This window comes from Heptranchias perlo, chromosome 13, assembly GCF_035084215.1.
Source record: "Heptranchias perlo isolate sHepPer1 chromosome 13, sHepPer1.hap1, whole genome shotgun sequence".
Lineage (NCBI taxonomy): Eukaryota > Metazoa > Chordata > Chondrichthyes > Hexanchiformes > Hexanchidae > Heptranchias > Heptranchias perlo.
The window spans coordinates 65,259,587-65,274,247 of NC_090337.1; the positions used below are offsets into that span (position 1 = coordinate 65,259,587).

General features: G+C 50.6%; 1 protein-coding gene across 1 annotated transcript in view; it reads right to left on the reverse strand.

The window, feature by feature from the left end:
• LOC137331665 (unconventional myosin-VIIa-like) overlaps window positions 1-14,661 on the reverse strand; it is a 252,700-nt gene that overhangs the window by 126,730 nt on the left and 111,309 nt on the right. The window contains exons 22-27 of the mRNA XM_067995609.1: window positions 12,701-12,808; window positions 11,443-11,631; window positions 6,587-6,793; window positions 4,368-4,538; window positions 2,780-2,839; window positions 1,194-1,318 (exon numbers count right to left, since the gene is read on the reverse strand). Coding sequence (XP_067851710.1) covers window positions 1,194-1,318; window positions 2,780-2,839; window positions 4,368-4,538; window positions 6,587-6,793; window positions 11,443-11,631; window positions 12,701-12,808 — 860 coding nt within the window. The remainder of the gene's footprint in view (window positions 1-1,193; window positions 1,319-2,779; window positions 2,840-4,367; window positions 4,539-6,586; window positions 6,794-11,442; window positions 11,632-12,700; window positions 12,809-14,661) is intronic.

Sequence of the window (14,661 nt, forward strand, 5' to 3'; positions counted from 1 at the left end):
TGATTCTACTTCTTCATCTTCTGAGCCAGGGTCCTTCCTCACTACTGTCCTTATCTCATCCTTTATTATCAGGGCTACCCACCCTCCTTTTCCATTTTGTCTGTCTTCTCGAAACAGCAAGTACCCTGGAATATTTAGTTCCCAACCTTGGTCACCTAGTCTCTGTAATGGCGATTAGATCAAACCCATTTATCTCTATTTGTGCCATTAATTCATCTATCTTGTTATGAATACTTCGTGCATTCAGATAAAGCAGTTTTAATTTTAACTTTTTACCATTTTTCGCTGCTTTTACCTTATTCACTGATGCACTATTATCGTTAAACTCTGTCCCTTCCTGTCACAGTCTGCTTATCTTTACCCAAATCGCTACACTGCTCTAATGCCCTGACTTTTCTCTTTAGATTTCTAAATTTCCCCTCACCTGAACAAAGGGATGGAAGTTGTGTTCCAGTTGTATAAAGCTCTGGTTAGACCCTATCTGGAGTACTGTGTTCAGTTCTAGGGGACAGAGCCTAAAACTTAGAGCCAGGACTTTCAGGAGTGAAGTTAGGAAACGCTTCTACAGGCAAAGGTTGTGAACCATGAGGACCCATATCTGAATCAGCCATGCCCAGTACTGGCTGCTCCTCTGTGTCTCTGCCACCTCCACCCACGCTGCTGAACTTGGCATTTCTGGGGGATGGGGGTGGTCAGTGGGGGTGGTCATCAGTCCCATAAAGTGTACCCCAATTCTCCCTGGGTCCTTGCAGTAAGGTTTCCAATGCCTGCCTTTCTTCACTCTGTAACACCTCTTCCTTCAGTAGTTTTGCTGAGTTAAATCTGCCCTGGACTCCCAAATGTAATTTCAGCTCTTTAAATGTCTCCTAACTGCAGTCCACCGCTGATTATGGGGATTATTCCTCCTGTTTCATTGACTGCCCACCAAGTGAGGGTTAAAGCCCCTTTTAGACCACATATTGAAAATGGGAAAAGCAGGTATTAAACAACTTTCTTTATAACCCTTCAAACCCAAAGTAACCCTCAGTTAGCACTCAATAGTGAACCTACAGCTACATCCAGCCTATCACATCTTGCTTGAAAATCTGTCACCATTTGTAGTTATTTTGATGTTGTAAATTACGTTGGAAAGACAAGGGAATGAAAGGAAAAGACATTGGTTACACCTCTGACATGAATTGGTGGCCAATTACCTGATGTTGGGTCTGGCAATGGCATTACCAATAATGAAATGGAGTTTTTCCAGGTTTGACATTGGTCTGTCTGAGATGGGATTCTCATCCAACAGCATTTCCTCTCCACTCATTTGATTTGTAACCTGCAACATCAACCAGAAGGACTTTGTTTACAAGAGAGATTAGAAACCAAGTTTACAGCGTTTCAGATCTATAAAACTGACTGGCCGTGCTGGGTCCAGGTACCAGGATACTCTGCCACTGTGGGAATGGTAGATTTCAGTCAGTGTACCGTCTCCAGGGTCATATTTTAGAGAAACATGTGTTGTCGTTTTTAAACAGCCTTGAAAACGCTGAATAAGAGCAATCAATATGTCAGAATGTAGAGGGAGATAAACTGGGAAACAACACTGAACGATCTCACCCTGTGTAGCGATGGTAACGGTAAATGAACATTCAGTAAGACCGCAACTTCCAACCCTTCAACACCCAACAGCTTAGAGGAGACCTGACAGATGAATAACACTAAACAGGAGATTGTGGGTTTCTGGTGGGAAACAATGAAATAAATACATCAGGAAATACAATTTCAGCTAACACATTGGGCCAGAAATCACACAGAGCAGCGAGGCTACGCTCACCGCAGCTCCTGCGAATTAAATTAATGAAAATATTTATTGCGGGCTCTGTGGCATCGAATTGCTTGAATTTGAACTTTTAAAAAAACGTGCGCCATCAACCCAGCCTCTGAGCAATGTGAGTTGCCTCGCGGCTGGAACAGTGTGAGAGGAGAAGACACGCCCACAAAATCAGTCAGGAAGAGAAGTCCCGCCCACAGATTCAGGCTGCATTGCTCAAGCAGGCGAGCAGACTTCATTCATTTAAAGTTAGTATTCTGTAAGTCATTGTAAATAAAAAAAAATTCTAAAAAGCCAAAGAAATAGCTGAATTAAATTAAAGACACAGCAGGGAAAAGTTTATTAAAATAATTTTTTAATTTTTAAATTTTTTTTTAATGACCAAAAACTATTAAAATAAGGAGTAATATGAGACTCGCCATTTTTAAAAGTTAATTTTTAGTTGTTTGGCAGTCATTACGACTAACCACGCTGTTAAAACTTAGTTTAGACCTGGTATTTTCATGTGTATCTGTTTGGTGACGTATTACTTTCCAACTGGGTAAATAAGCGAGTTGGTGCTTTTTCAATGATTTCTCTGATTGCAGTGTGAGATATCCCTTTAATTCGAAGCTGTCATATCGCCGGCGAACCACTAGGAGCAAGTTCCGGATTTCCGCGTTACACTGCGCACGTGCAAACCCGGGAAGTTGCTCCTTCAATTCACCACTAAAGGCACTGTTGAGATCCTCTGTTATTTCGGGAGCAATTTCTGGCCCAGTAACTGATTTGAAAAATGGTGGATACCTTCCAGATCAGTGTTAATTAGTCATTAGGGGTTACTAACCAGAGCAAAATCTCTTTAGGAACACAGGCAGCTGTCAATGTCACCGATCAGCATGTCTATGTGACTGACATGTATTAGCATGTCATTAGCATGGATTACCATGATATCAACGTTGGTTTTAGGGTAAAAGTATCACTCACACTTAACTTAGAAGATGGATTCTTGTTCAACTTCTTGAAGTTCCTTCCACGATTCAGGCCCTGGAAATGAATGGAAGTGTGTGTTATCGCCCAACGTGTGTCAATGCAGCTCTTTAAAGATAGCTGTATTGGTTCCTCATGTCTTCCCATATGATTTATATAAACCTCTAAATACTGCTATATATTCCTTCCTCCTTTTCTCCCTTGCAAGACATCCACTGCCATATACTGTTCTCTGGCCAAAAAACTGGGACATCTGAGTCTGCTGGACACCACACATCCTTCGTCAGCTGACTTGACAACCAGTCCGGCCTACATTCACCACAGATATTCTTATAACCTTCAGGATGCAATAATCCATTCTGATGATGTGGGACTTTTCAGTCTACCATCCACTACATGTCCTCTGGCCCGAAGGGTGTCGCAACCCAGGTCCAAAGTCTACCACATATCATCCTCCAACTGAAAGAGTGGGATAGACTGGTAGCTGGTCATCAGACATCCTCCTCTAGCCAGAAAGGGAGCCAAACATTTTCCTCCGACCAACAAGGATGGTCCCCATGACCGAGTCTTGCCCAATATACATGCTTTTCTGGCTGGGAGGGTGGGAATTTATCGGTCCTGATGATGGAGTCTCCTCCATGATCCGAATGAATCCACCAGCAGGAGGCACAATTCAAACACCACAGTAAGAAAATGTCACCTCGTTAGTGAGGCACTCTGCAGCAGCCTGGATCAAAACTGGCAAAACTCCCTGAATAAGGCAGGCAGACTCACCTGTAAACTGAAGTCTGGAAGCCTGCAGGCCACTGCCAGCGGTGAGATCCAACAGTTCGTGTCTGGACTGTAAGATGTAGTGGGTGCTATGGGAAAGCAACCTTCTAGTCGGGGAAAGGGTAAATTACAATATTCAGCTCATCAAAATACCAAAATGGTCGTGTAGCACTCCATAGCCTCTGTGTGAAGGAGACTGCGCCATGCTCAGCAGCTGTTGTGCCAAGCTAAAAGGCAAGTGGTAATGGATAATTTCCATTTATATACAGAGCATTGTCACATCATTAAATGACTCAAAGTGATTTACACAGTGAATTAATTTTAGACTGCTGTTACATAGACAAATGTGGCAACCAATCTGCACTAGAAACATCCACAAACAGCGATGAGATAAATGACTGGTTAATCTGTCTTTGGTGGTGTTGATTGAGGGATCACTGGAGTAACAGGAGAGCACCCTGCTCTTCAAGAAGGGCCTGAACAGGCAGACATAACTTCAATTTCCCCACTAAAGTATGGCACACCCAACAATGCAGCACTCCTTCCCTACTGCATGGGAGTGTCAGCCTACAGTAGGTCAGCCAACATTCAAGGCAAGATGGACTGCATACCAGCTGAGGTAGCTGTCACATTAAACTAACTATAAAATCAAAACAATAAATATTGAACAGGATGTTTGTGCAGGTCTATTTAGAGTAATAAGCATATTCCTCAGGTAAGACCTATACAATATTGCTCAGTTTTATTTAACATAGTATCACAGGGAGCAAGAAAAGCAGTGCACCAGTAAGGAAAGGGTTAACAGGCATTGTACCTCATTCCTGGCCTGCTCTGCAGCCATGCGAACCTTCGAAGTTTTGCCAAGGGTGTCGTATATCTGTGTCATGATGGAGCCGTTGCTCTTCTCAGAGTCTTGAGCAAATGTTTTGGGCTCTGGTAGATCTCCCATGAACCTTAGGATAATATTCCAGACGGCTAATGAAGCCTGGGAAGGACAGATATCATAGATTAGTAAAACTACAGATACAAAGATCGCTGGAGATGGAAATGGGGTTCAAACTATTGTGGTGAACATCATAATACCAGGCCCCAAATGGGACTTCCACATTTCGATGAATATATTTATAGTCTAACTGACCTGTCTATTAATAGATACAGTCTGAGAAACCATTTCCATCCTCTCTCTGTCCCATCGATCAATAAATACACTTCCACCCTAACTCTGTCCCATTGATAAATAAATACACTTCCACCCTAACTCTGTCCCATCGATCAATAAATACACTTCCACCCTAACTCTGTCCCATTGATCAATAAATACACTTCCACCCTAACTCTGTCCATCGATCAATAAATACACTTCCACCCTAACTCTGTCCCATCGATCAATAAATACACTTCCACCCTAACTCTGTCCCATTGATCAATAAATACACTTCCACCCTAACTCTGTCCCATCGATCAATAAATGCACTTCCACCCTAACTCTGTCCCATCGATCAATAAATACACTTCCACCCTAACTCTGTCCATCGATCAATAAATACACTTCCACCCTAACTCTGTCCCATCGATCAATAAATACACTTCCACCCTAACTCTGTCCATCGATCAATAAATACACTTCCACCCTAACTCTGTCCATTGATCAATAAATACACTTCCACCCTAACTCTGTCCAATCGATCAATAAATACACTTCCACCCTAACTCTGTCCAATCGATCAATAAATACACTTCCACCCTAACTCTGTCCCATCGATCAATAAATACACTTCCACCCTAACTCTGTCCAATCGATCAATAAATACACTTCCACCCTAACTCTGTCCCATCGATCAATAAATACACTTCCACCCTAACTCTGTCCAATCGATCAATAAATACACTTCCACCCTAACTCTGTCCCATCGATCAATAAATACACTTCCACTTTAACTCTGTCCCATCGATCAATAAATACACTTCCACCCTAACTCTGTCCCATCGATCAATAAATACACTTCCACCCTAACTCTGTCCCATCGATCAATAAATAAACTTCCACCCTAACTCTGTCCATTGATCAATAAATACACTTCCACCCTAACTCTGTCCCATCGATCAATAAATACACTTCCACCCTAACTCTGTCCCATCGATCAATAAATACACTTCCACCCTAACTCTGTCCCATCGATCAATAAATACACTTCCACCCTAACTCTGTCCCATCGATCAATAAATACACTTCCACCCTAACTCTGTCCCAACGATCAATAAATACACTTCCACCCTAACTCTGTCCCATCGATCAATAAATACACTTCCACCCTAACTCTGTCCCATCGATCAATAAATACACTTCCACCCTAACTCTGTCCCATCGATCAATAAATACACTTCCACCCTAACTCTGTCCCATCGATCAATAAATACACTTCCACCCTAACTCTGTCCCATCGATCAATAAATACACTTCCACCCTAACTCTGTCCCATCGATCAATAAATACACTTCCACCCTAACTCTGTCCAATCGATCAATAAATACACTTCCACCCTAACTCTGTCCCATCGATCAATAAATACACTTCCACCCTAACTCTGTCCATCGATCAATAAATACACTTCCACCCTAACTCTGTCCCATCGATCAATAAATACACTTCCACTTTAACTCTGTCCAATGAATCAAGTCTCACAGAACCTTAAATCAGTCAGTATTATTGATTTCACTAATTCCATTCTTTATCATTGTAAATTTTCAATGAAAACAATACACCTTCACTATGGATTTCTCTCATTGTAACAATCTCCTTTTCTCAAATACTCTCTTCTCTGTTAAATATAAAATATTGTCCTGTGGGTGCTTCAGATGCTATTGAGGACATAATTCCCTGTGTGCTTACATATTCTATCTATCTGTCTTCTATCAGGGTACATTCATGCAAATATGCCATCTCGTTCCCTGCTACGAATGCAGTAACTCTGAATCCAACAAGCCAATTCTCTGGCTGCCAATCTCTCTTTCAGGTGGGAAGAGTTCACTTACTAGAGCATCAATTTCATCTTCATGGAATAGCAGTGGATGACGGAGAGCCCGATGAATGTGTGTGTGGGTTGACGTCCGCTGGAAATATGTGGCAGCATATTTTGGAAAGGTGTACTGGGCAAGATCATCCTCGTCATCAGAGTCAGAGGATAGAGAGATATCATCCAAATCAAACTCCTCCAGTTTCTCTTGTTGCACTTCCAAGTCCTGAAAATATCAAGATTAACCAGAGCGTGAGCAGGAGAAAGAGATCCCAGGCTCACAGACAGAGACTCCAGCCTCACAGACAGAGGTCCCAGCCTCACAGACAGAGACTCCAGCCTCACAGAGAGAGGTCCCAGCCTCACAGACAGAGGTCCCAGCCTCACAGACAGAGACTCCAGCCTCACAGACAGAGGTCCCAGCCTCACAGACAGAGGTCCCAGCCTCACAGACAGAGGTCCCAGCCTCACAGACAGAGGTCCCAGCCTCACAGACAGAGGTCCCAGCCTCACAGACAGAGACTCCAGCCTCACAGACAGAGACTCCAGCCTCACAGACAGAGGTCTCAGCCTCAAAGACAGAGACTCCAGCCTCACAGACAGAGACTCCAGCCTCACAGACAGAGACTCCAGCCTCACAGACAGAGACTCCAGCCTCACAGACAGAGACTCCAGCCTCACAGACAGAGACTCCAGCCTCACAGACAGAGACTCCAGCCTCACAGACAGAGATCCCAGCCTCACAGACAGCGACTCCAGCCTCACAGTCAGAGACTCCAGCCTCACAGACAGAGACCCCAGCCTCACAGACAGAGACTCCAGCCTCACAGACAGAGGTCTCAGCCTCAAAGACAGAGACTCCAGCCTCACAGACAGAGACTCCAGCCTCACAGACAGAGACTCCAGCCTCACAGACAGAGACTCCAGCCTCACAGACAGAGACTCCAGCCTCACAGACAGAGACTCCAGCCTCACAGACAGAGATCCCAGCCTCACAGACAGAGACTCCAGCCTCACAGACAGAGACCCCAGCCTCACAGACAGAGACTCCAGCCTCACAGACAGAGGTCTCAGCCTCAAAGACAGAGACTCCAGCCTCACAGACAGAGACTCCAGCCTCACAGACAGAGACTCCAGCCTCACAGACAGAGGTCTCAGCCTCACAGACAGAGACTCCAGCCTCACTGACAGAGACCCCAGCCTCACAGACAGAGACCCCAGCCTCACAGACAGAGACCCCAGCCTCACAGACAGAGACTCCAGCCTCACAGACAGAGACTCCAGCCTCACAGACAGTGACTCCAGCCTCACAGAGACTCCAGCCTCAAAGACAGAGACTCCAGCCTCAAAGACAGAGGTCCCAGCCTCACAGAAAGAGACCCCAGCCTCACAGACAGAGGTCCCAGCCTCACAGACAGAGGTCCCAGCCTCACAGACAGAGACTCCAGCCTCACAGACAGAGGTCTCAGCCTCAAAGACAGAGACTCCAGCCTCACAGACAGAGACTCCAGCCTCAAAGACAGAGACTCCAGCCTCACAGACAGAGGTCCCAGCCTCACAGAAAGAGACCCCAGCCTCACAGACAGAGATCCCAGCCTCACAGACAGAGACTCCAGCCTCACAGACAGAGATTCCAGCCTCACAGACGGAAATCCCAGCCTCACAGACGGAAATCCCAGCCTCACAGACAGAGATCCCAGCCTCACAGACAGAGATCCCAGCCTCACAGACGGAAATCCCAGCCTCACAGACAGAGATCCCAGCCTCACAGACGGAAATCCCAGCCTCACGGAGAGAGGTCCCAGCCTCACAGACAGAGACCCCAGCCTCACAGACAGAGGTCCCAGCCTCAGAGAGAGGTCCCAGCCTCACAGAGAGAGGTCCCAGCCTCAAAGAGAGAGGTCCCAGCCTCAGAGAGAGGTCCCAGCCTCACAGACGGAGGTGCCAGCCTCACAGACGGAGGTGCCAGCCTCACAGACGGAGGTGCCAGCCTCACAGACGGAGATCCCAGCCCTACATTCAGAGGTCCCAGCCTCACAGACAGAGGTCCCAGCCTCACAGACAGAGGTCCCAGACTCACAGACAGAGGTCCCAGCCTCACAGACAGAGGTCCCAGCCTCACAGACAGAGGTCCCAGCCTCACAGACAGAGGTCCCAGCCTCACAGACAGAGGTCCCAGCCTCAAAGACAGAGACTCCAGCCTCACAGACAGAGACTCTAGCCTCACAGACAGAGACCCCAGCCTCACTGACAGAGATCCCAGCCTCACAGACAGGGACTCCAGCCTCACAGACAGAGACCCCAGCCTCACAGACAGAGATCCCAGCCTCACAGACAGAGATCCCAGCCTCACAGACAGAGATCCCAGCCTCACAGATAGAGACTCCAGCCTCACAGACAGAGACTCCAGCCTCACAGACAGAGGTCTCAGCCTCACAGACAGAGACTCCAGCCTCACAGACAGAGATCTCAGCCTCACAGATAGAGACTCCAGCCTCAAAGACAGAGACTCCAGCCTCAAAGACAGAGGTCCCAGCCTCACAGAAAGAGACCCCAGCCTCACAGACCGAGGTCCCAGCCTCACAGACAGAGGTCCCAGCCTCACAGACAGAGGTCCCAGCCTCACAGACAGAGGTCCCAGCCTCACAGACAGAGGTCCCAGTCTCACAGACAGAGGTCCCAGTCTCACAGACAGAGATCCCAGCCTCACAGACAGCGAATCCAGCCTCACAGACAGAGACCCCAGCCTCACAGACAGAGGTGCCAGCCTCACAGACAGAGACTCCAGCCTCACAGACAGAGACTCCAGCCTCACAGACAGAGACTCCAGCCTCACAGACAGAGGTCCCAGCCTCACAGAAAGAGACCCCAGCCTCACAGACAGAGATCCCAGCCTCACAGACAGAGACTCCAGCCTCACAGACAGAGATTCCAGCCTCACAGACGGAAATCCCAGCCTCACAGATGGAAATCCCAGCCTCACAGACGGAAATCCCAGCCTCACAGACGGAAATCCCAGCCTCACAGACGGAAATCCCAGCCTCACAGACAGAGATCCCAGCCTCACAGACGGAAATCCCAGCCTCACAGACAGAGGTCCCAGCCTCAGAGAGAGGTCCCAGCCTCACAGAGAGAGGTCCCAGCCTCACAGAGAGAGGTCCCAGCCTCAGAGAGAGGTCCCAGCCTCACAGACGGAGGTGCCAGCCTCACAGACGGAGGTGCCAGCCTCACAGACGGAGATCCCAGCCCTACAGACAGAGGTCCCAGCCTCACAGACAGAGGTCCCAGCCTCACAGACAGAGTTCCCAGCCTCACAGACAGAGGTCCCAGCCTCACAGACAGAGGTCCCAGCCTCACAGACAGAGGTACCAGCCTCACAGACAGAGGTACCAGCCTCACAGACAGAGGTCCCAGCCTCACAGACAGAGACTCCAGCCTCAAAGACAGAGACTCCAGCCTCACAGACAGAGACTCTAGCCTCACAGACAGAGACCCCAGCCTCACTGTCAGAGATCCCAGCCTCACAGACAGGGACTCCAGCCTCACAGACAGAGACCCCAGCCTCACAGACAGAGATCCCAGCCTCACAGACAGAGATCCCAGCCTCACAGACAGAGATCCCAGCCTCACAGATAGAGACCCCAGTCTCACAGACAGAGACCCCAGCCTCACAGACAGAGATCCTAGCCCCACAGACAGAGACTCCAGCCCCACAGACAGAGACCCCAGCCTCACAGACAGAGGTCCCAGCCTCACAGACAGAGATCCCAGCCTCACAGATAGAGACCCCAGCCTCAAAGACAGAGACTCTAGCCTCACAGACAGAGACCCCAGCCTCACAGACAGAGACCCCAGCCTCACTGACAGAGATCCCAGCCTCACAGACAGGGACTCCAGCCTCACAGACAGAGACCCCAGCCTCACAGACAGAGTCCCCAGCCTCACAGACAGAGATCCCAGCCTCACAGACAGAGATCCCAGCCTCACAGACAGAGATCCCAGCCTCACAGACAGAGATCCCAGCCTCACAGATAGAGACCCCAGTCTCACAGACAGAGACCCCAGCCTCACAGACAGAGATCCCAGCCCCACAGACAGAGACTCCAGCCCCACAGACAGAGACCCCAGCCTCACAGACAGAGGTCCCAGCCTCACAGACAGAGGTCCCAGCCTCACAGACAGAGATCCCAGCCTCACAGATAGAGACCCCAGCCTCACAGACAGAGACCCCAGCCTCACAGACAGAGACCCCAGCCTCACAGACAGAGACCCCAGCCTCACAGACAGAGATCCCAGCCCCACAGACAGAGACTCCAGCCCCACAGACAGAGACCCCAGCCTCACAGACAGAGGTCCCAGCCTCACAGACAGAGGTCCCAGCCTCACAGACAGAGGTCCCAGCCTCATAGACAGAGGTCCCAGCCCCACAGACAGAGATCCCAGCCTCATAGACAGAGGTCCCAGCCCCACAGACAGAGATCCCAGCCTCACAGACAGAGACCCCAGCCTCACAGACGGAGACCCCAGTCTCACAGACAGAGACCCCAGCCTCACAGACAGAGACCCCAGCCTCACAGACAGAGACCCCAGCCTCACAGACAGAGACCCCAGCCTCACAGACAGAGATCCCAGCCTCACAGACAGAGACCCCAGCCTCACAGACAGAGATCCCAGGTCAATGGATTGTAAAATCTGGTGGGTGTAATAACAGTTTCCAACCTGAACCCGCACATTTCCCGCCCGGTGCAATAGGTTAAAATGACGCTGTGTTGCCCTGATTCTCTGACCCGCACTCCTGTCAGGTGAAGATCCTCGCTGGGAGCTCAGGATCGCTGAACAAACCCTGGCTTGAATTCCCAACATGGCAACGGTTACCTCAAATCCCACGGGGCCCCGGATCTCCTGGTCTGCGAGCACTCTGGGCAAAAAGCAAAAGATATTGTCCACCATATCGAGGTCATTGAGGGCCTCTGGCTTTGCGTGCTGCTGCTTTTTCCTCAAGTACTCCTCCCTTTGCCGTCTCTCGTTCTCCATGTCCTGCTTGGCCATGCGTGCCAGATGTTCCTGCAGAAAGAGCAGAGGTTAGATTTAGCACAAACTTATTGGAAGGATGTTGGTGGAAGACTGTCATTAGACACAAAAGTACAAAGGGCTCGACGGGAGCTCATGTTTCAGAGGGCGGCCGCACTCACAGGAGGCTGTGGCTGGGAGAACTAGGGCTGCAGTGTTATAGCCCTACTTCCAGCCCAGGGTCCCCGCCGGGAATCCAGGATCCGGGGATCACCCCATGGGTAAACCTGCAGCTTAAGTTACAACAAGCGTATGTCCATAGGTACTGCTACTGCCTGGTGTCAGCCTTGGCTCAGTGGGTAGCACTCTCACCTCTGCTGAGTCAGAAGGTCATGAGTTCAAGCCCCCCTCCAGAGACTTGAGTACATTATCTAGGCTGACACTCCAGTGCAGTACTGAGGGAGTGCTGCACTGTTGGAGGTGCCGTCTTTCTGATGGGACGTTATAACGAGGCCTCCCAGTGTTCTGGCCAATATTTATTCCTCAACCAACATCACTAAAAAACAGATTATCCGGTCATTATCTCATTGCTGTTTATGGGACCTTGCTGTGCCACAAATTGGCTGCCAGGCTTCCTACATTACTCCATTGGCTGGAAAGTGATTTGGGACATCCTGGGGTCCGATATAAATGCAAGTCTTTCTTTTTTACCTTTACTGTAACTGCCCTCGTCTCACATGTCGAGGTGAGGCTGCTGGTTTTCACAGAGAAACAGACTATGATCCCCAAAACACTGCTTATTGAAATTTATTCAGTCACCTTAAAGCAGTGACTTTGGAAATAGGCTTCTGTTTAAGACTGTTTTTTCAGATGTCTAAGTTTTTTCTTTTAACCTGAGTTGTCAGATTTTTGGGGGCTGTTCCCCGGTTATTGCGAGGTTCCTGGGCTGGGGCTCAGAGTTGGGACATGTATCCTGAAACCAATGTCCCTTTCGTCAAACATGCAGGTGTCTGCAGGACCAATTATGAGAGCCATGAGATACCAGTCATGTGAAAATAATTCTACTGTGAAGATTGCTGCGTGAAGCGTTTGCGAGGCTGGATTCTGACAGACTGCCTCATACCAGCTTTCTCTTGTCGGCCTCTTCTTTGGCCTTTGTCAGTCCCACCACCTTCACCAGATGTTGCTCCTCCGCAAAATGAAGCTTCTCTGCTTCGTTGCGTCTTTGAATCTGCAGAGAGTTTAAAAAGGCCAATGATGTTTCCTTCACCTCATGCTCGCTGTTACCTAATCCCGAAAACACAGAGCCTCCTCGATCCACTCTCACACATAGACACTCCCCGACACTCCCAGACACAGACACCCCCCCACCGATCTACTCCCAGACACAGACACCCCCCCCGATCTACTCCCAGACACAGCTCCCCACCCAATCTACTCCCAGACACAGCCCCCCCCATCTACTCCCAGACACAGACCGCCCCCCACCCGATCTACTCCCAGACACAGCTCCCCCCCCGATCTACTCCCAGACACAGCCCCCCACCCGATCTACTCCCAGACACAGCTCCCCCCCTGATCTACTCCCAGACACAGCTCCCCCCCCGATCTACTCCCAGACACAGCTCCCCCCCTGATCTACTCCCAGACACAGCTCCCCCCCCCCGATCTACTCCCAGACACAGCTCCCCCCCCGATCTACTCCCAGACACAGCTCCCCCCACCCGATCTACTCCCAGACACAGCCCCCCCCGATCTACTCCCAGACACAGCCCCCCCCGATCTACTCCCAGACACAGACCGCCCCCCCCCGATCTACTCCCAGACACAGCTCCCCCCCAGATCTACTCCCAGACACAGCCCCCCCCCACCCGATCTACTCCCAGACACAGCCCCCCCCGATCTACTCCCAGACACAGCCCCCCCCCACCCGATCTACTCCCAGACACAGCCCCCCCCGATCTACTCCCAGACACAGACCGCCCCCCACCCGATCTACTCCCAGACACAGCTCCCCCCCCGATCTACTCCCAGACACAGCTCCCCACCCGATCTACTCCCAGACACAGCCCCCCCCGATCTACTCCCAGACACAGACCGCCCCCCCCCGATCTACTCCCAGACACAGCTCCCCCCCCGATCTACTCCCAGACACAGCCCCCCCCGACCCGATCTACTCCCAGACACAGCTCCCCCCCCGATCTACTCCCAGACACAGCTCCCCCCCCGATCTACTCCCAGACACAGACACCCCCCCCGATCTACTCCCAGACACAGCTCCCCCCCCGATCTACTCCCAGACACAGCTCCCCACCCGATCGACTCCCAGACACAGCCCCCACCCCCCCGATCGACTCCCAGACACAGCTCCCCACCTGATCGACTCCCAGACACAGCCCCCACCCCCCCGATCGACTCCCAGACACAGCTCCCCACCCGATCTACTCCCAGACACAGCTCCCCACCCGATCGACTCCCAGACACAGCTCCCCACCCGATCGACTCCCAGACACAGCCCCCACCCCCCCGATCGACTCCCAGACACAGCTCCCCACCTGATCGACTCCCAGACACAGCCCCCACCCCCCCGATCGACTCCCAGACACAGCTCCCCACCCGATCTACTCCCAGACACAGCTCCCCACCCGATCGACTCCCAGACACAGCTCCCCACCCGATCGACTCCCAGACACAGACCCCGTTCAAACACATAGCTCCCAACCCACCCGTACAGCACCCAATCCACCCTACATCAGTGCCCCAACCCATCCAACACATTGTCCCCTGATTTCTTCCACACACACGGACTCCCGAATTATTCGCACACTTAGGGTCGGACGTTCCTCTTTGCGGCCGTCCTCCAGCAGGCCGGGACTTCCACCTCCGACCCTGCACGAACCCAGGACCATTTTCTGGTTCAGCGGGCGGGGGTCATTATCTGGGCCAGTGGGCAGACTGCCACCACGAGGGAGCTGCAGCAGGATGGATTCTGTAGAGCTCGAGTAGGGCAGACAAGCCCAGCAGATGGCAGGAGCCACAGTCTGTTGGCCTCGGTAGACAGAGGTTTACAACAGTAGGCCCCAC